Here is a 23554-nt window from a genome sequence, read left to right on the forward strand (position 1 = left end):
TAGAAAACATTATGAATAAGATACATTAATTGTATTCACAGTTACTATGGACAACCATCAGCTGTATAATGGAATGACAACAATGAAAATTTCTGCTGGATTAGAAGCCAAACCCAGATTTCCCACTTATCTCAAGCGGTTGCCTTACCATTTGGCTATCTGAGCATGATTCATGGCCAGACCCAAACCTCCATATGTCGTCAACCATGTGTCTACATGGCTGCACGTCCAAAGGAACTTTGCATCGTATTTCTGAATAACACAAGCACTGCAATATCGTATTATGAATAAGAGGTTTTTTAATCATCAGATTTCAAATAACATACTGTCAGAGGAATTTGGATTTATAAAAGGTTCCAATATTGAGGTGGCTACAAACATACAGTGAGAATGTACTTAATTTATGAGATAGGCTATGAGTATTTTACAATATCTGTCAAATTACAACAGTTTTTTAACTGAAATGGTATATTATGGTGTCACAGGAATCTCCAAGAAATGGTCATATCTACCTAACAGGAACAAAGGGTGTCATCAAATAGAAAAGCTTAACTTTTCTAGGAACAGCTTTATATAAGAATGCTGAAAAGTAATTCCTCTGAATTTTTTTTGTGAAAAATCTTGAAGCTTTTAAAATAAAAGTGATGTTATTAATATTCTACCTCTTTATTCCTCATGTCCAAATATTTGCAGCCCTCTGCCACAAGAAGGCTCTGAATTACAGTGTACCATGGTGATGTGTAACGTTAATTTTGCAGAGTGCATGAGACAGAGCATGCCGTAATCGAGTTTCAAATTCAAAGAATTTGTCCATACATGGAGCACCTTCTCCTTCAGCACGACAACGTCAGACCACACTTGAGCACTGTGATATCTGCAACAACCCACCACTGTAATTGATCATCCTCCATAAAATTCCAACTTGACCCCATCTGATTTTCATCTGTTTCCAAAAGTTAAAGAACACCTTCAAGGACTTCACTTTGATAGAGATGAAGTGGTGCAAGCAGGGCTGAGGTCGTGGTTCCATTAATAAAGTCAAACATTCTCTAGTGATGGTATCAACAAAATGGTTTCTCGTTGGGAGAAATGTGTTTGTCACCAAGGTGACTTCGTTGAGAAATACATACGTAAGCATGAAGAATAAAGATATAGAATGTTAATAACGTTCGTTTTATTTAAAAAGCTCTAAGAGCTAATTCAGTGGCATTGCTTTTCAGCATGATCTCATATATATATACTGTCACGTTGAAACCACAATCAAGACCAAATCTGAAGGCAAAATGAAGTACAAAACTTAGCACTGAAAGCAAGTTTACTCCTGACATCAACGTATAGCCAGAACAAAACTGGCAAACAATGAGTATTCCAGGATGCTGGGATTTATACAAACATTGAATATACAAAGATTAAAAATGTAAGATATTTCAAAAACCTTCCAGAAATGATAAACACCAAATAAAAAATGATTGCTAGTGGTCGGGTTTGAGCTGTTGACCTGTGGCACACCAGCCAGCGACACTGTTCACTATGCCACACTGCGTGCACCACAGATTGTGGAATTGCTCCAAATCCTGGAGAAATGGTGACCCACTGCTGAAAAGTTCTCATTGGATCCTACTACGGCACCCAGGATCTAGATCTTGCCAATGGTCCTCTACATGACAGCATTGGTGGACCCTTAAATTCTGCTCATCTTGTCACATTGGCTTCACTACAACAGATATTGAAGGTAGCCACTCTGGTTGAAGTTTCACTATTATTGAGTGGGTCTTAAGCTTCCTTGAACCTCTCATCATTGATCTGCACTTCAGGACTGCATTAGAGCCTCATATGCAGGATAGGAAGAACCTCTCTGTACTTTTGACTTCTTCATGAAAAGTCATAATTCTTGACTTCATACACAATGTCTGACGGAGTGATGAAGAACATGGTACAGTCCAAAACAGCGCTTTAGTAACTTTTCCAATAGTCCTAGTTTCTGTAAAGACATAAAAATCAATATCAGGACTTCCAGACCGTATCTCACTGGCCTGGCCTGAGCTTGGCATTATTGTGTTCTCATCTTTCTTCTGGATGTTCAAGGTCTGTATGCAAGTCAGCTGCTTTGCTTCTTCAATCCTGAGTATCACCTGGTTGAAAAAGAAACAGTGTACCTATTGTCATTTTGGCCTCATAACCATAAAGCAGAAAGAACAGTGTGAAGCCTGTAGTGTCTTGTTTCACTGTGTGGTATGCAAATGTCACAACAGTCAGTATTGTATCCCAGTCTCACTGATAGACATTAACTTACGACCAGTCTACAGGTACCAAGATTGCAGTCAATAACTGGACTTCCCTTGTAGCAACACTGGCAGATGCACTGAAAGAAATCAATTTCCATGTGACTTAGGTCATGTGATCCGGCATCACAGTCACTCAGTCTACGAAGTGCAAAAAGTGTAGGTGTGTGGTTACTGAAGTGTCGACGTTAGCAATTTAACTTTTGTGGAGTTATGGCATGCAAATGTAGAAAGCTTACAATTTAGCAAGAGCTGATGATCATCCACAATGTCAAGTATAATCTTAACATAAATCTTTGAACACGGCAAAGAAATACAATTTAGCACTGTCTACAAGTGCAGTATATACCGCAGGGGTCTAGATCCGGTGAGTATGAGGGGGGGGGGATGACGATGACGACAATCAGTGTCATGCTGTTTTGGGCCAAAAACTGCTTTACGGAGAGAGCAGTGTGGGCCAGCGCATTGTCTAATGGAAGAACCAGTCACCTGTGTGCCAACGATCTGCCCTTTACTTACAGTTACTCTCCCTCAGGCTTTTCAAAACCTCCAAGTAGAATTCCTGGTTGTCGGTTTGGCCCAGGTGAATGAACTCCGCATGTACAACACCTCTGCAATCGAAGAAACAAATGAGCATTGTCTTGATGTTTGACTTCACTTGGCGAGCTTTTTTGGGACGAGGAGAGCCACTTTTCTTCCACTGGCTTCATTGCTGCTTTGTTTCAGGGTCGTATCCATAGCACCACAATTCATCACCAGTAATCACTTTAGAAAAAATTCAGAGTTCTCTTTGAGCTGATTTTGAAGCTCAAAACATGCCTGAAGTCAACGCGCCTTCTGCTCATCTGCAAGAAGGTGAGGGACAAATTTGGCTGCAACCCTTCTCATGTGCAAATCTTTGGATAAAATCCTCTGAATTGAACTCCATGATATTCCAGACATCTCACAGAGTTGATCAACGGTTTGGCGATGGTCTTCACAAATGAGGGCATTGCTTTCGTTAACGTTTTCATCACTTCTTGACGTTGAGGGGCATCCTGAATGGGGTTGGTCATCAATTGACATTTCTCCATTTTTTAAATGTGAAAACCACTCAAAGACTCTGGTTTTACTTAGGGCAGCATCCCCATAAGCAGTCTTAAGCATTACAATAGTTTTCACGGACTATTTCCCCAATAGGAAACAAAATTTCACAGCCATGCGTTGCTCACGACAATCTGCCATCACGTTTTCACCGTAATGGAAAAAGTTGTTTTACTAAAAAAAACTCTCACGGGCAAACCGATGCACTCACAGCGACACAACTTCACACACTGACTCAGGTGGCGTGACCGTGACGGACACCAGGCTGAACAATTGGTTCCCCCATTCTTCCTCCCCACCACACCCCAATATTCCCATTACTTTTGGGTACCCCCTTGTAATTCCTACATGCTTCCAAACATTAAAAAAGTTACTTTGTACTTATGAGTACATCAGCAGTCCTTGATGATGTCAGAAATATTTATGACTTTTTGAGGCATTTAGACGCCAAGATGGGTACAGCAGGAAGGGAATTTGTACTTATTATTGACCTATGCCCTGTACATCCCAAGAAACACAATTTATGAAGAAGATATGTTGTGTTCCTTACCCTGAACAGCACAAGTCATCTGCAGCCTCTGGACCTGGGCGTAACACACTCTGTTAAAGCCAAATACAGAGTAGAAATTGTGTAGAAAACAATTTCATTCTTTGAGACGAAGAAACCAATGAGACTCAGCAGTGGTCAGGCTATGAATGTTTGCTGCTGCTTGGAATTCTGTAATACAACAGACCATGTTGAATTGTTTCACAAAGGCTGGCTGTGGTAAATCAGTTACTGTTGAAGAATACATTGTTCTGAAAGAAGAATGCAGTAGAAAATTGATGTTTCAGAAAATGCAACATTCCAGGACACTGTTTGTTGTGAGGTTGGCATCATAATTTATATACCTGAGAGTGATGCAAGTGAAATACTTATGAAGGAATACAGGCAGAAGCTGGTAGTGCCATTGACAAAGAAAAAGAAGAAAATGAGTGTGCTGCATAAAGTTTTGCTACTGATGTGCAAGGAATTGATACTGTTAGGAATTTCTTTTCCTCTTTTAATGAAGAGTAATCCATTCTAACTTGAATCTATCAACTGGAGTGACAACTTATTTCACTAGAATACACTAGAAGGACGAAACAAGACTTCTTGATATAAAAAAAGAAATAATGTGTTCTGTAAAAAATTTAATAATTATATATTCACTTTGTTTAAATTTGTAGCACAGGATATCAGTAATTTTGTAACTAAATATCACTTATATCACCTAAATATGCTTAAATTATGATTCTGGGTCACTACTTCCATGTACTCTGGCAAAACACCCATTTAAGGAAAACCCCTACTTCAGGAAATGATATTTGAGTCTCCGAAGATTCGTTAAAAAGGGATGTCTTATTACAGCATTCTGTGAGGCCATTTGTCTGTGGCTGATAGGCAGCAGTCATTCTACGAGTAATGTCACAACATGAAATTATCTCTAAAACTAGTCTCGACGGGATAACTTTTTCACGACCAGAAATTATCAGACAGGGTGCTCTGTGCTTCAAAATGATATCTTCTACACGGAAATTTTGTAATCTCTGAAGCTTCAACAGTCAGAACAACTCTGGTGACAGCATTTTGGGTGAGATAGAGTAGAAATCCATTGATTCTCATTTGTCGACTTCGCAAACCTCCACATGAGATCAATTCCCATTTGGAGAAATGGTGCTGCTGTAGGCAGGATTGGTACTAGATGCCCCAGAGGTAGTTCTGGCGCATGCTTCCACTGTTGGCATTCGTTATGGTGGGTCACACAGTGCGTAATTGAAGGTAGAGATATGTCAGTGATACCTGCACCTGATTCTGCTTAGAGCATCGTAGAAATACTTTAGGATAGCTGACTGTAGATAACGTGGGATGATGAGCTATCATTTCCACTCTATTGGATCACAGTTCTTATTACATAAAGTTCCATTGATTAATTGGGAGACTCCTTTGGTCTGTTCCTCCTACTTTAAGATGTCAATGTTGTTCAGCAGTGTCAAATCTTCCCTCTGTTTAGCAGCAATATCATTTAATGAAGTGATGATTGATATTTCATCCATGTTGCTGTGTTGCATCAGAGGATTCCTTGAAAGGCAGTGGTATGTTTGTTTTTGTGTTCACTTTTGTATACCACTGTGACAGCGTATTCTTGAAGCCCCAGTGCCCATCTTGCCAGTCGACCCATCAGATCCTTCAGGTCAGTCGCCCAGCATACAGAAAGGTGGTCCAGCACAACAGTGAATGATCTGTCAAATAAATTTTATTATTCTCTTTCCAGGACCTTCCTAAATTTGTAATAGAAATGCCCCTATCCTATAATGGCTAGCATTCATGTGAAGTGCTTCTCGGTATTCTCTTCACACATGCTAGGACTGGAGAAGATGATATCACCTCCTTAACGACAGGGAAAGAGCTTTCCTGTGCCTTGTTCCAGAAAAAAAATTTGGTTTCTCCCTGCGGTGCTTCTTACAAGGGGTGTGCTTTGGTGCAGAAGTCCTTTATGAATCACTAGTTGTACGAGTACATTCCAAGAAAAACTTCTCACATCATGAATGTGTTGAGGCACTTGAAAATCTGTAGCTGCTCTTATTTTCTCTGGACAAGGATGGACTCCATCACTATTAACTAGGTGCCACAAGATTTTCATTTCTTGGGCAATGAAAAGGCACTTTTTTGGACTCAGGTGGGTTCTGCAATCGGAAAAAAGTTCAACATGGTCATCAGGCAGCTTAGATGTTCTCCAAATGCCATAAAAATGATTTTCATCTATGCAGCAAAGACTCATCATCCATTTAAGGTGTCAAAGCAGATTGTCCATCATACATCTGAAAGTGGATGGTGTATTACACAGGCCAAACAGCACAGATTTCAGCTCATGGAGGCCGTCACAAGGTATGAAGGTAGTCTTTTCCCCATCAGCTTTGTCAACCTCAATTTGCCAGTTCACAAATACTTTGCTCCTTTCAAGCATTCTAGGGTATCATCAATACATGGCAATGGGTATTTATCTTTTTAAGTGATTCTGTTCAGTTGACAGTAGCTGATGCAAAAAGTTGCATACCATCCTTCTTCATAACAAAAACCACAGGGCAGTACCGAGGACACACTGAAGGTTCAATGTCATCATACTGCAGCATTTCCTCCACTTCCTTCCAAATTCTATGTTGTTCTGGTGATTATACCGTATATACGCACTGAATAATTGGCGGATGATCCCCAGTGTTGATATGGTGTTTTACTTATGGCTGCTTGGTTTGTCTTTTCCCTAATGTGGATTTAAAAGCACCTGATAACTGTTGTAGAACAGCTTACACTCGCCAACATTGTTCCTTAGTCATGCCACATCTTACTTGTAATTCAATAGTAACTTCCTCCACTGCATTGCCTGCAGTGGTAGCATAGCACAATTCTTCGTCAATGGAAGTGAGCTGTACATCCTGGATTGGTTCAGTTGTTCCTATGAACATATCTTCAGGGATGATTTGCAGCTTCATCTACATCTATATTTATACTCCGCAAGCCACCCAACGGTGTGTGGCGGAGGGCACTTTACGTGCCACTGTCATTACCTCCCTTTCCTGTTCCAGTCGCGTATGGTTCGCAGGAAGAACGACTGTCTGAAAGCCTCCGTGCGCGCTCTAATCTCTCTAATTTTACATTCGTGATCTCCTCGGGAGGCATAAGTAGGGGGAAGCAATATATTCGATACCTCATCCAGAAATGCACCCTCTCGAAACCTGGCGAGCAAGCTACACCGCGATGCAGAGTGCCTCTCTTGCAGAGTCTGCCACTTGAGTTTGTTAAACATCTCCGTAATGCTATCACGGTTACCAAATAACCCTGTGACGAAACGTGCCGCTCTTCTTTGGATCTTCTCTATCTCCACCATCAACCCGATCTGGTACGGATCCCACACTGATGAGCAATACTCAAGTATAGGTCGAACGAGTGTTTTGTAAGCCACCTCCTTTGTTGATGGACTACATTTTCTAAGCACTCTCCCAATGAATCTCAACCTGGTACCCGCCTTACCAACAATTAATTTTATATGACCATTCCACTTCAAATCGTTCCGCATGCATACTCCCACATATTTTACAGAAGTAACTGCTACCAGTGTTTGTTCCGCTATCATATAATCATACAATAAAGGATCCTTCTTTCTATGTATTCGCAATACATTACATTTGTCTATGTTAAGGGTCAGTTGCCACTCCCTGCACCAAGTGCCTATCCGCTGCAGATCTTCCTGCATTTCGCTACAATTTTCTAATGCTGCAACTTCTCTGTATACTACAGCATCATCCGCAAAAAGCCGCATGGGACTTCCGACACTATCTACTAGGTCATTTATATATATTGTGAAAAGCAATGGTCCCATAACACTCCCCTGTGGCATGCCAGAGGTTACTTTAACGTCTGTAGACGTCTCTCCATTGATAACAACATGCTGTGTTCTGTTTGCTAAAAACTCTTCAATCCAGCCACACAGCTGGTCTGATATTCCGTAGGCTCTTACTTTGTTTATCAGGCGACAGTGCGGAACTGTATTGAACGCCTTCCGGAAGTCAAGAAAAATAGCATCTACCTGGGAGCCTGTATCTAATATTTTCTGGGTCTCACGAACAATTAAAGCGAGTTGGGTCTCACACAATCGCTGTTTCCGGAATCCATGTTGATTCCTACATAGTAGATTCTGGGTTTCCAAAAACGTCATGATACTCGAGCAAAAAACATGTTCTAAAATTCTACAACAGATCGACGTCAGAGATATATGTCTATAGTTTTGCGCATCTACTCGAGGACCCTTCTTGAAGACTGGGACTACCTGTGCACTTTTCCAATCATTTGGAACCTTCCGTTCCTCTAGAGACTTGCGGTACACGGCTGTTAGAAGGGGGGCAAGTTCTTTCGCGTACTCTGTGTAGAATCGAATTGGTATCCCGTCAGGTCCAGTGGACTTTCCTCTGTTGAGTGATTCCAGTTGCTTTTCTATTCCTTGGACACTTATTTCGATGTCAGCCATTTTTTCGTTTGTGCGAGGATTTAGAGAAGGAACTGCAGTGCGGTCTTCCTCTGTGAAACAGCTTTGGAAAAAGGTGTTTAGGCTTTCAGCTTTACGCGTGTCATCCTCTGTTTCAATGCCATCATCATCCCGGAGTGTCTGGATATGCTGTTTCGAGCCACTTACTGATTTAACGTAAGACCAGAACTTCCTAGGATTTTCTATCAAGTCGGTACATAGAATTTTACTTTTGAATTCATTGAACGCTTCACGCATAGCCCTCCTTACGCTAACTTTGACATCGTTTAGCTTCTGTTTGTCTGAGAGGTTTTGGCTGCGTTTAAACTTAGAGTGAAGCTCTCTTTGCTTTCGCAGTACTTTCCTAACTTTGTTGTTGTACCACGGTGGATTTTTCCCGTCCCTCACAGTTTTACTCGGCACGTACCTGTGTAAAACGCATTTTACGATTGCCTTGTACTTTCTCCATAAACACTCAACATTGTCAGTGTCGGAACAGAAATTTTCGTTTTGATCTGTTAGGTAGTCTGAAATCTGCCTTCTATTACTCTTGCTAAACAGATAAACCTTCCTCCCTTTTTTTATATTCCTACTAACTTCCATATTCAGGGACGCTGCAACGGCCTTATGATCACTGATTCCCTGTTCTGTACATACAGAGTCGAAAAGTTCGGGTCTGTTTGTTATCGGTAGGTCCAAGATGTTATCTCCACAAGTCGGTTCTCTGTTTAATTGCTTGAGGTAATTTTCGGATAGTGCACTCAGTATAATGTCACTCGATGCTCTGTCCCTACCACCCGTCCTAAACATCTGAGTGTCCCAGTCTATATCTGGTAAATTGAAATCTCCACGTAAGACTATAACATGCTGAGAAAATTTATGTGAAATGTATTCCAAATTTTCTCTCAGTTGTTCTGCCACTAATGCTGCTGAGTCGGGAGGTCGGTAAAAGGAGCCAATTATTAACCTAGCTCGGTTGTTGAGTGTAACCTCTACCCATAATAGTTCACAGGAACTATCCACTTCTATTTCACTACAGGATAAACTACTACTAACAGCGATGAACACTCCACCACCGGTTGCATGCAGTCTATCCTCTCTAAACACCGTCTGTACCTTTGTAAAAATTTCGGCAGAATTAATCTCTGGCTTCAACCAGCTTTCTGTACCTATAACCATTTCGGCTTCGGTGCTTTCTGTCAGTGCTTGAAGTTCCGGTGCTTTACCAACGCAGCTTTGACAGTTTACAATTACAATACCGATTGCTGGTTGGTCCCCGCATGTCCTGACTTTGCCCTGCACCCGTTGAGGCTGTTGCCCTTTCTGTACTTGCCCAAGGCCATCTAACCTAAAAAACCGCCCAGCCCACGCCACACAACCCCTGCTAACCGTGTAGCCGCTTGTTGCGTGTAGTGGACTCCTGACCTATCCAGCGGAACCCGAAACCCCACCACCCTATGGCGCAAGTCGAGGAATCTGCAGCCCACACGGTCGCAGAACCGTCTCAGCCTCTGATTCAGACCCTCCACTCGGCTCTGTACCAAAGGTCCGCAGTCAGTTCTGTCGACGATGCTGCAGATGGTGAGCTCTGCTTTCATCCCACTAGCGAGACTGGCAGTCTTCACCAAATCAGATAGCCGCCGGAAGCCAGAGAGGATTTCCTCGGATCCATAGCGACACACATCATTGGTGCCGACATGAGTGACCACCTGCAGATGGGTGCACCCTGTACCCTTCATGGCATCCGGAAGGACCCTTTCCACATCTGGAATGACTCCCCCCGGTATGCACACGGAGTGCACATTGGTTTTCTTCCCCTCTCTTGCTGCCATATCCCTAAGGGGCCCATTTACGCGCCTGACGTTGGAGCTCCCAACTACCAGTAAGCCCACCCTCTGCGACCGCCTGGATCTTGCAGACTGAGGGGCAACCTCTGGAACAGGACAAGCAGCCATGTCAGGCCGAAGATCAGTATCAGCCTGAGACAGAGCCTGAAACCGGTTCGTCAGACAAACTGGAGAGGCCTTCCGTTCAGCCCTCCGGAATGTCTTTCGCCCCCTGCCACACCTTGAGACGACCTCTCACTCTACCACAGGTGAGGGATCAGCCTCAATGCGGGCAGTATCCCGGGGAACCACAGTTGTAGTCCGATCGGGGGATGCGTGGGACGAGCTGGCCGTCCCCGACAAACCCCCATCCGGAACCCCACAGTGATGCCCATTGGCAACAGCCTCAAGCTGTGTGACCGAAGCCAACACTGCCTGAAGCTGGGAGCGAAGGGATGCCAACTCAGCCTGCATCCGAACACAGCAGTTGCAGTCCCTATCCATGCTAAAAACTGTTGTGCAAAGAACGTCTGAACTAATCTACAGAGAGCGCAAACAAATCGACACAAAATTAAAACGGTCATTAAAATACAAGATTGCCTAGTAAATGCAGTAATGCTGCTACTTGCGCACTGCTGACACACTGCTCGGCGGCGGAAGGAGACTACGCGATTTTACACTATTCAGGTACTAAAACGTGATGCTACAACTCTCAAATACTATAATACACCAGAAATTTATGAATTAAACAATGCAAGTACCAAAAACACGCAAAGAAATTAAGAATTAAACTATGTAACAAATGAGTGAGCTAGGAGTATACGACTTGCTGCTGCAGCTGCTTATCCAACGGCGGCAGGGAGCTTCTTGTGACAATTATTGATCAAAAGTTCCATGTTACCACCTGTAACATTTATGATCATAACTGGTATGTAGATATTCCTTGAAAGCCTGAGTAAGTTTGCAGTCGACAAAACATTCACAGTTCAGCTGAGCATCTTGACTGACAACTGGAACTCATCTCACTGACGACAGTGGGATAACAACATCTTCAATGGCAAACAACCACTCAGAGAAAACTTTCTTGTGTGTGCTTGTTGGTACAGTTTTGTCAATCTGGAGCTCTGATCTTCCAGACTTCAACTGCTTTTAATGCCTGCAAGAATTCCTACCTGAGAATAAACAAACATCTTTGTTGGTGCTTCACATTCGATGTTTGTTCTGTGCGCCGGTGAAGTTTCGAAACAATCTGGCAGATGGCAGAGCCATAGTACAGCGTCAAAATGGTGTCTAAATACGGCTCATGTCACAAGCCATGTGCTGTTATTGAATTCTTGTGTGCATAATAGGAAACCGCGATGAACATCCATAAACATTTGTGTGCAGTGCATGGCGACATTGCTGTTGATGGGAGTACAGTTGGGTGATGGGTAAAGAAAGTTACAGCCTCAGGAAATGCAGAAACAGAGCTCCACGACCAGCCACGCTCAGGACGTCCTGTCACAGCCACTGCTCCAGACATGGTGAATCATGCGGATGCCATTATTCATGCTGACCGGTGCATCACAACTTGGCAATTGGCTCCACAGTTGTCAGTCAGCATTGGAAGTGCGACTGCAGTGATCAAGACTCTCAGATATTCAAAGAGTTGCTCATGATGGGTTCAGTGGACCACAAGATTCAAAGAAAGACCATTTCATCTGAATTGTTGGAGCGATGGAGAGGCTTTTCTGTCATGGATCAATATGGGAGGCCAAAGCTGGGTGCATCACTTTGTGCCGGTAACAAAAGCAGTCCATGGAGTGGCATCATCCTCATACACCACAAAACAATAAAGTCAAGGTAACGTCCTCTGCCGGAAAAGCCATGGTGACAGTATTCTGGGATTGTGATGGCGTCATTCTCATGGATGTGATGTCAAGAGGGTAAACCATCAATTCGGAGGTATATGTGAAGACTATGAATAAACTCAAGAACCATTTCCAACGTGTTTGGTCGGACAAGGACCCAGCAGAAATCTTGCTCCAACGTGATAACGCATGCCCATACACAACTCTGAGAACCCGGGAACACATCACCTGATTGTGTCGGGCATCACTGCCTCATCCACTCTACAGTCCTGACCTGGCACCCTCGGACTTTCTTCACTTTGGGTTCTTAAGGATTCTCTATGTGGAACACATTTTGAAGATGACGAGAGTGTCGGTCATGCAGTGAAAACATGGCTACACCTACAGGACATGAGCTTTTACCAGCAAGGGATGCTTCATCCCACAGGTCAACTACAACCATCTGCAGGTGAAGCGCACATGAGAATGTTGTGAAGGTTGACACCTATTAGTGTAGTAGTCAAAAACTCGTCTGCCATCTCTACAGTAGCCAACAACATATCCAGGGTGTCTATAGTGAAACATACCAGCATGTTGCCCTGTCCCCCAAATGTTTCTTCTTCTACATGGCATAGGAGTTGGTTGTATTTGTGTTGGTTAAGTGCTGGGTTGTTGTTTGATGGCTTTAGCGTAAGCCTGAGTTGGCGAAGTCTATTCTTCCTGGCATGTTCAGCTGGTGGCAGAGACAGGTTCCAATACATCTCTTTGAGATTTTATATTACCTCCTGATGCATGGGGTTGACATTCTTGTGTACTCAACTCGACATTTCTGCCTGCAATACACTGCTCTACCTCCTCTTTTACTATCTGGCATATGTGAGAGGCAAGCTCATTGTGGCCTTCCGCAACAGCCATAGGCACCACATTCAGCAGCTGGACGTACCTTTTTCATCTGATTCTTTTCCTGTTGCATTTCCTCAATTTTGCTGACACCAATTGATCAATTCATCTGTCATTGTGACATCCTCCAGCATGATGACTTGGAACATTTCTTCTGTGACTCCTTCCATCATATGTGATGTTTTGTCAGCTACTGTCATATTCAGATTCACGATGACAATATGGGACTGTGTCATTTCTCCATGATGTTGGGCCATGTTCTTCAATAGTTGTTCTGCTAAGTGGACTTGCCACTGGGTCTTACCAAACATTTTCTGCAGTTAGGCCTGGAATTTGCCTGGGCTACTGAGCTTCTCTTCAATATTGCAAATGAGTGCTGGGCTTGGGTACTGACTAATATCTCCAGAAAACACAGATGTATGCCTGATTTGTAGCTCACCTTTTGCTGCTTTGGAATTCATCCATCCTCTCAATACACGGATCTTAGGAATGATGTACTGTTTGAATTCTGGTTCCCGTCCATGTAGACAATGGCTTTTATTTTGCCTAACAGGAGCCATGGTGATAGAGGTGTTTTGAAGAACCTGACATCTCCACCAAACAATGTCACATCAGAATGAGACTCAAGTCCAAAGAAAGGGTCATCAATGATGTACAACACTTGGCATTGAAAGCACATTAGTACTGAAACCCATGTAAAACCAGAACAGAACTGACATCTTGAATGGATAATGCAACTATTTATACAAACATCAAATATTCCAGAATACACAAACATAAGTATATACTCGATGCACCACAAAGGAGTTATGCAAAGTCGTCACAAACTGATATTCAATGGAAAATGCAAAATTGTAATCATTTAGTGGCCGATGGATGAATGTGTAATGCTGCAGCACAATTTCATTGTACTGGTGGCAAAAATAGTAAACAGGTGACATGTCGATACCACGATGTAAAATCTTTGCAAATTTCATTCTGTGCACTCAAATGGACGGTAGCTATGCCTCACAGACAGGCACATGAACAATATACACAGATGTCAGTATTTGAGACAGGAAGTGTATTTGGGCTCAAAGAAATTGGTTGGAGTAATTGGCAAATCACTCAACATTTGAATATGAGCAATGCCATTATTCGACAATGTTGGCAGGAATGGGTGAATCATGGTCAAACACAGCATCGATAAGAAAGTGGTCGACCTAGAGAGACGAAAGAACGTGAGGTTCAAGCAATCACCGGAGAGGCACTCAGAGCCCAGGGTTCATCATTATCAGTGACTTGATGTGCGACTGGTGGTTCAGTGACCACAAGGACTACTCATAGGTGACTCACAGAAAGGTGGCTGAGCCCACGGCACTCTTTGTGCTGACTACCATTGATCTCTGTACACCAACAAGCCCGTATGCAGTGGTGTTGGTGATATTCAGCCAGGAAGCTCATTGACTGGACAGGGTGTATATGCGGACAAGAAAAAAAAATTCCTGGATTTTTCCTGGATTTCCCGGTTAAAATTACACTTTGTCCTGGGTGAAAATACGCTTTTTCCGTGTTAAGTGACAGTATACTTTTCCTCGGAACTGTAAAACTTATCCATCCTTTGAAAGGTTATGGTTTTATACACCAGCGTAGAACTTCCTGGACCTTTAGGAAACCAAACTCAGTAAAAGAAAAACATGTTTTGGAAAGATCTTTGATGTGCAGCATCATGTATGCTGCATATTTTCATATTAAGAAAGTGTAAACTTAAATTCCACCAAATACCGCATGTTACTTTCTGAAGCATTGAAATCAAGATTACAATGCGCTTTTGTAGCCAGTCATAGCTCGTCACGTGATCTCGCCAGCCGATGACAGCAAATCATCTAGCGTAGGATATGTGATGATGTCAGCCAATAGCAATATCACTGTTAAGTAGTGCGTACACACAAATAGGAAAAGTTAATGGTTTAAATTAACATACACAGCGTTACTACAAGAAAAGAAAAGCTTTCACATATAATGTTGATTTTTTTTGCGCGTGTTACACTTTAAGGTACATCACACAAATGTGTCAGTAAAATTTTTTAATAAAGACATAAATGTCTGATTTTCTGAGCTCAAAATTTTCCTAAATGTACATCCTCAAAGACTTGATTTTTAAATGAGAGTAAAACGCTCCATGATTTAAGAAATTCATCGTATATTCTCGCACATAATTCATCTTGCATAAAAGGAAATTTACTTTGAAAGTAATGTTTTTCAAACAACCATTCACAATATTTTCCCGTGACCTGTTAGAAACAGGTTTGTTTCAGTAGTTGCCAGAGAGCGCCAGAAACAGGCGTCACCGCTTGCGCAGCTTTGATGCAGGAAGCCCGTATGTCCATAGGTGTAAAACATTAAAAGATCTTACACTATGTCATAAAAGAAACAAGACATCAGAGGATACTCCAAGAACACTGGAATTTCGTGAACCATACTACAATGCGTAATACGGCTTAAAGTGCACATCGTATGTCCAGATTCGGATGTAAATTTTCTTGAGTATCAGTACTGTATTATCTCATGTTCAGTTCTTTAATATAGCTTAATGCCATACGTGCTAGAAGATGAAAACATGCACTTTTGAAATGCAGCGAACCGTTGAAACTAGCCCACAGTAGGGAATTAAACACTTCGTTTCAAATAAATTGGCTACCCCAGCAGAAAATATTAATAAAAGCCAAATTTCTTTAGCAAACAGAAAAAAGTAACTTCATTGTTCTGCAAGGCAATTAATGCTTGACTGTCATAAAGGTGGAGATAAAACCTGAAACTAATAACATATTTTAGTCTTCCGTAATTATACGAACGTACTTTAATTCATTTGATAGCTCACGGCCATAGATATCCATTTTGTTTTCATTTAATTTAAGAGCAATAAATGAAGAGGAAAGAGCAAAATCACTGAACGTAAACACAGGTCACGTGGAGACTCCCCACTACAACTCAGACTTCTCCGTGGATCAGCCCCGGATCTACGATATTTCCGAACTGGGGCAATATTAGATAGTGGAGCCCAACCACACGTCTGTAGCCAGAAGCGGGAGAAGGTACTTCTCATACGCGACTCAACTGCACATGCACAAGAGACCGCCTGCAACTGCTCAAATGAATCTAAAGTAAACAGTTATGACGTCATGCTCATCGGAGGCAATTTGTTGTTAGGAAGCATTGCATAGTCTTCCCAAAGCCTTCGACACACTTTGCTCTTGGCAAACGCTTGTATGAGCACTGTGTTTTATTGTTGTATATGGCATATTCCTTTTGCGACTTAAGTTTTATTTTCGTTTTTTTTTCTCTTGTTCATGTTTTGTTGCTGCATTATTATTCTGCAGAAGCGGGATACAGTAATATCCTTTGTTAGAGTATTGGTTCTTACCCGTCAAAATCACAAAAATTTAACTGAAAGCTAAAACAATGAAAAATTCCCGGAATTCCGAAACATTCCCGGGTTTATCCCGGTTTTCTCCCGGATGAAAAAATTCCCGGGTTTTTCTCGGATCTCCTGGTTGTCCTGGGTCATATACACCCTGCTGGAGTACAATTGTCTGCAGTAAAAATCCCCCATTGAATTGAACCCTGATGACCAACAAAGGTGCGTCTGGAGATTCCTCAGATTGTGGCGGGATACGAATCTGGTAGTCACCCACCCAAGGCATGACAACCAACGATGATGATTTGGTGTGCCATTTTAGTTCATAGAAGGCCCCTTTGGTGTCGTCCATGGCACCCTTGCAGCACAGCAGTAGATTGACAATATTCTATGCTCTGTTTTGATGCCCTTCATGACAAGCCAACCTGGGCATACATTTCATCAGGATAATGCACACTGGCACACGCCAGGAGTTTCTACAGTTTGTCTTCATGCTTGCCAAACTCTGCCTTCACCAGCAAGGTCTTCAGATCTCTTCCAATTGGGAACGTTTGGAGCATTATGTGCAGGGCCCTTCCAACCAAATTCCATCCAATTGGCATGATATCCCTTAGAGGTGGACCAATGCGTTATTGACTTGCTCAATTTGTGAAGTTCTTTCTCTTGAATACTTCATCTAATTTATCTGAAACTGTGATCATTTGTTTGTCTGTACATATACCTCACATATACTGATTCTTTCGTAGTGCGTCGTGTAAATCCCCCCCCCCCCCCCCCCCCCAAAGAGTGTTCTTTACTGTACAATATTCTTCTTACTGATCAGGAGGCTCCCATTTGTTACTACAGCACTAATAATGCACCTGTTATCTCTCCTTGAGAACCATCCCGATGGTATCTCACACATCAGTTGATTTAATGGAATGGTTAGTGGAACCCATAAATGGTTTCCACAATCTCTTGCTGCTTTCCTCAATCATACAACAGTTACACACCAGAAATGCTGACCAGGTGGCCTGCCTTGCAACTTCCACAGGGCTACTAACCTGTTACTGAACACAGAATGATACTTGACATTCCACTAAGGCAAAGGTAGTCTCTGCAATTATTCAGAATACTTTGGCATTTAATACAATATTCTCAGTGAGAAAACACTGTCTTCCACTGTATTACAGGGACTTTTTTTCAGTCTACAGCATAGAAAGCTAAAGATGTCTTTCAGCGTTACAGGTTTTAGTTGCACTTGTCTTTATTTCCCCACCCCCTATCTTTATCTTAAGATGGACAAACAAACATAATGATGAGACTATTATTATAAGGACATACTATATAAAAAAAGCAATCAAACATACCATTATGAGTAATTTATGTATTTCTTCCTCTAAAATGCTTTGTTAAGACAGACTGAATTCTTTTGTCTGGCACAGGATTCAAAAATATTTTTCAGGTCTTTACAGAATTAGTTTCATAGATGAAATATGACTATTTTAAAACACAGCATTATAAGACATGCATAAAAGAAGACACATATAATATGTTGACTTAACCGTGTCAAATCATGGACTATTTTTCCTTACACAAACGTTTCTGAATCTAGTCAGTAGCATATAATGCAATTTCAGACTGCATCACCAAACATGAGCTTCACCAAAATATACTAACGAACGCAAAAAAGTGCACGAGTGCATGTCCCCCCCCCCCTCCCCCCTTCACACACACACACACACACACACACACACACACATCAGTATATGTGCAGACTCTTCCATCAGTAATCTGTTAAATAAGAGTAACTTAACTACTCAATAAACAATATAATTTACAGTAATCAAACAAATCTTACTAATATGTTTCTGTTGAGGTGTTGATGGTGCAGATTGTGGAGGGGGAGCAGGAACACTAAAGCTTTTCAGTGGATGACCCTGAAGCCTTTTCCCTATTGTACCTGAGCCACCAGGCTCCTGGGTGCTGGCTGCTGATTGCTGCAATCCCGCACTGTAATATCATACAACAGCTCTTTATTAATATGTACTGTACTGACAGGGAAACACTGGATTCAAAAGATGACAGTAATGTAACCAACCTGTATGGACCCTGCTGGTGTGAAGTTGATGGTTCATAGTTGCTCTGCATAGAATACGGATTTTCCGGAGACTGTGTTGCTGCAAAACCAGGTACATAAAACAATCATCAATTTTTCAAAACTACATTGTGAACAGCAGTTTATACTAACAAATATTGAGAAAACTTAACAAAAAAAAACCTATCCAAGAAAATTTGCATGAGCAAAGGAATTAATTGCAACAAAGAAATAAGACAGGATTTGCTTCTTAAAGAAAGAAAAGAAACTGAATCCTTAAACTAACAACCCTCAGAAACGTCCCTGCACAAAATCAGAAACCCAATACTTTTGCCACTTTTCAAATTATATTACGACCTATACCTGAAGCACTTATATAACTTATATGCTAATTATAGAGATGGCTTTCTTTACACAGAAAAAAGAAATGGTTTCAGTAGTGAGTGATAGTGGTTGTCAGGCCTGCAGAAATTACTACATACCTTTGGCACCAGAGGACTTGGTCCCACTGTCTGTTCTGTTATTTTACAGAATATACATGTCTGCTTCAGTTAGTATGAGAAATGTCTAGCATTCAAAGTTAATGACTTTAATATACACTGGTTTCCTTCAATTCAGACGCAATGACAAAACACCAATAACTTAGAAAAACAAAGTAACTGAAAGGTTGAGTATTTTGTTATCATGTTAGTGCTGCACAAAACCACATCAAACAACATTTTGAGTTAATATTATTTTGCGGTGTTTTAAGGAATATTGAGTGTGACACAATTTCAGCTTATTTCTGTGTCCATTTATTAAAAATTCCAATATTTGTATAGTATTTGATGCTATTTAATGAAAGGCTACATACATGCTATTTCAGTTCAATGACATGCAACAATGTGGGTTTTCTTTAGTTCTGGCAATTACATCACTATAGTATTGCTACTGCTCTCTTCAAGAATGCCATGACCAGAAAGACAGCACATATATGTGCAGTGTCTTCTGATGAGAAGGATAAGGAATCACACAAAAATGGTGAGTGGTTTTAATGTTTACAAAGCACAGCGATTGGAAGCTTGCATTGATGTTATCACCCTTATAAAATTTATGCCTGCTGCATATCAGATGTTCAATAAAAATCTTGAAACAGTAACTGAAAACACACTTAAATGTATTATAAAGGCTATCCATTGCATCACACACAACTAAAAATTAATGTCTAAAAGACATATGAGTCTTCCTATTTTGGCTATTTATACTCGGAATGTGCCTTGTCCTACTGAGGAACTCGATCATTATTTTTGAATAGGCTGATGATGGCCATGTGTGTGTGTGTGTGTGTGTGTGTGTGTGTGTGTGTGTGTGTGTGTGTGAGAGAGAGAGAGAGAGAGAGAGAGAGAGAGAGAGAGAGAGAGAGAGAGAGATTTAGAAGTTAACTTACCTCTAATTTCTGTTCATGAATTTCTCTCTGTCATAGAATGAGCTGTCAAAGATAAACAACTTTAAACTGCATTTGAAAACATTACTACTGCCTGTCATCACACATTTCTGTTTCTATGAGTAGACTGTCAAAGAGGTTTTATGACTGTGCAGGAGGAGGAGGAGATTAGTGTTTAACGTCCCGTCGACAACGAGGTCATTAGAGACGGAGCGCAAGCTCGGGTGAAGGAAGGATGGGGAAGGAAATCGGCCGTGCCCTTTCAAAGGAACCATCCCGGCATTTGCCTGAAGTGATTTAGGGAAATCACGGAAAACCTAAATCAGAATGGCCGGAGACGGGATTGAACCGTCATCCTCCCGAATGCGAGTCCAGTGTGCTAACCACTGCGCCACCTTGCTCGTAGACAGTCTACTCATATAAATAAAAATGTGTGACATGCAGTAGTAATGTTCTTCACTTCTTCCTGTATCCAAATAAATTGTACAGTGAAGGTAATTTTTCAAATGCTGTCTGTCTGTAATCATGTTCTCAATTGCTTACGCGGATGCTACAAAATGTACATATGTGAGCCCAAGCACAATTCTAAGATTTTTCTTTTTTGTGATGATTACTTCTTGCCAAATACAGAGTTGCATCAAAATATTATTTTGTAGGACATCAATGAATGAAAATATGAAAATCTGTTAAGTTACTGGTTTCAATAACACCAAGGTTGGCAATTATGCTACGGCAAATATAGTGTATTACATGGTTTTCCCAGTTTAAGTTTTTATCAATATGGATGTTCATGAGCTCTGAACTGTCTACGCAGTTCTTTCTTGAGAGAGAGAGAGAGAGAGAGAGAGAGAGAGAGAGAGAGAGAGAGAGAGAGGTGGGGGTGGAGGAGGGAGGGGGAGAGAGAGAGAGAGAGAGAGAGAGAGAGAGAGAGAGAGAATGAATCTCAAAGCTGAATGGAATGGTTCGGCACATGACATGAATGCAATGTTGCCTAATATTATTCTCGCCACTGTAGCAGCCGCGTAGTTCCGGACTGAAGCACCTAAAACCGCTTGGCTACTGCGACCAGCGGCTACTGCTCAATACATGTACCTCTCTCACCGCATGCCACAGAGAACAGCACCTGGCATGGGCCACTGGATACTCGATACTTGGAAAAAGATTGCCTAGACTGATGATGAGTGATACATGTTGCCACGTGCTAGGGGATGGGTATTACAAAAACCATATTTTACAGATTTTGTCTGAATTTAATCACTTTGGCAATATGCACTATTTTTTAAGAGGATAAATAACAGAAGACGCCACTATTTCTGTCAAAAAAAAAAAAAAAAAAAAAAAAAAAAAAAAAAAAAAAAAAAAAAAAAGAAAAGGAGCTTTATAAAAGACAATTCATGTGTAGCAGATATTTTTAATATTTTCTTTAAGAGATGAGAAAATCTGTGCAATTGCAGTAGCAAGATCAAAGCAGTAACATGGGTGGAGAGAACATTTAGTGGAAGTAACATCCCTCTCACCTAGGGCTGTCAGATGTCCTGGTTTTCTGGGATAGTACCAGTTTCACATTAAAGAAATTGGTGTCCAAAAAATTCTTTGGGATGGCAATTTGCCCTGGATTTTGGAATTCGGAGAAATATTCTCATACTGTCTATTTTTCATCCACATTCTTGCCTGGATCTATATTTCAACTCTGGCTGTTGAGCAAAATAACAAAAGGTTTTATAATCACAGGTGACAGAGTCCCTTAAGAATTACTGCATGGTAATGCTGCATAGTTTCCATTATTGTTGCTTAGCTTTGTTCAGTTTAAGCTTTGCAGCAACATGGTTCTCTGTTTCTCTGTCTGAGTCATATCGTGGTTAATTTGTTGTTAAAAGTGTTTGATTATCTCAAGTGAATTCAAGATGCCAGAGAGAAAGTGTTCATTCCAAGAAAAATATCTAGAAGAATGGTTCTTCAGAAAAGAAGAAGTCACTATGAAGCAGAATGTGTAATTTGTGTTGTTTTTCCAGAACACGTGGGAGAAAGATCAGATATTGAGGATCCTTTAGCTGGTGTAAAGCATAAATCAAATATGTACTCTGCATGCACTTTAAAAGTGGACAGCTAAACAGGACAAGTTAGTAACAGCAATGGAATTACTGATGTGCTACCATACCTTTAAACATCATATGTCTTTGAAATGAATGGACTGTACTTCTACGCCAAGTTCCAAACTTTTAAATGATTTTGAAGCAGCAAAAAATGTGATGTTGGGCAGAATAAAATCAACAGCAATTTTGAAAACAGTGTTAGCATGTGACACTGTCAGACAAATATGAGATGATCTTTCCAAGGACTGTTATTTTGGTATAGTTAAAGACGGTAGTAATCACAAGAGGAAATATTTCCATTAATTATTTCAATTCTTAAGTTTACATGAAGTGTCCTGGTTTGTCCCAGTTCCTGCTTCCCAAATTATGTCAATTTTTAGTCAGTTTAAGAGAAATGTCCCAGTTTGTCAGACAGAAATTATGGCAACTCTACTCTCACATCCCCTAACAAAATGAAAATAGTCCCTCAAATGAAAAAGTTCATATTGGGTTGTTAACATCTCCTACAGGGAATCCAAAAGGTATTGCTGTACAATATGTAATGTTCTTCATCAAATCTGTAGACATAAGTTAGTCACGATAATATCCCAGACAGATTAAAATATGCCATTGTTAAGCCTCTATAAGAATGGTTCCACATGGGTCAGTAATTATGGGTCAGTCTCTCTCCAAACATTGCTGTAGAAACTTTCTGAGAAGGTAATGTACTGAAGGCAGCTTGCATGAGTAATAAAAGGACACTTAGTCACAATTTTGATATCAAAAGAGCTGATTTGCTGATACAGCTACATAAGCATTTTACTAAACACATTTTTTTTAACGACAATATGTCACCAAATTGAATATTTGTGACTTATCCAAAGCTTTAGATTACATCAGTCTTAAATATTCGATTAGATAAGTTAATATTTGTATGAAGATAGAATGCTGCTCACCACATTAGAGTTATTCAGGAACATAATGGCATATAGAAAGACAGAAAAACACTTTAGGTTTCATATAAAGCCCTTCATCAGAGCACACACACACACACACACACACACACACACACACAGACACACACACACACACACAGACTGTGAGTCAGACTGCCAACAACTTGACTGCACTATTTCTAGCAAGATTCACGATTCAATATAAATTTAGATGATCTGCACACGGAAAAAGCAATGTCCTTTACATCCATACGAGGCGCAACCCAAAATATCTGAGAATTCCACTGTAAAAATGAGAAAACTACACCTATGTCCTAATTTTCTCCATCACATTCAAAGTAATCACCTCAGGCATGTATGCAATGATTCCAGCATTGTTCCCATTTTTGGAAGTGCTTCTGAAAGTCTGCAGGGTGAAGGATATTCAGGAGTCGTTATAATTCCCTTTGGATGTCTTCAATCGAAGTAAAATGTCACCCTTTCAACATGGTTTTCATCTTCGGGAATAGGAAGAAGTCACACAGGACTAGGTTGGGTGAGTAGGGAGAGTAGGGCACCATTGCCATATTGTTTTTGTCCAGGAATTTCTTCACAATGTGTGGGGTGTGAATGGGTACAATGTCATGGGGCACCAACCAGTCCTCCTTTTTCCACAACTCTGGCCATTTCC

The 23554-nt window shown here is 41.0% G+C and overlaps 1 protein-coding gene across 1 annotated transcript in view; it reads right to left on the reverse strand.

The window, feature by feature from the left end:
* LOC124554758 (neogenin) overlaps positions 1–23554 on the reverse strand; it is a 247122-nt gene that overhangs the window by 17620 nt on the left and 205948 nt on the right. The window contains exons 22-23 of the mRNA XM_047128409.1: positions 18437–18515; positions 18197–18348 (exon numbers count right to left, since the gene is read on the reverse strand). Coding sequence (XP_046984365.1) covers positions 18197–18348; positions 18437–18515 — 231 coding nt within the window. The remainder of the gene's footprint in view (positions 1–18196; positions 18349–18436; positions 18516–23554) is intronic.

The sequence above is a fragment of the Schistocerca americana genome, chromosome X (genome assembly GCF_021461395.2).
Source record: "Schistocerca americana isolate TAMUIC-IGC-003095 chromosome X, iqSchAmer2.1, whole genome shotgun sequence".
NCBI lineage: Eukaryota > Metazoa > Arthropoda > Insecta > Orthoptera > Acrididae > Schistocerca > Schistocerca americana.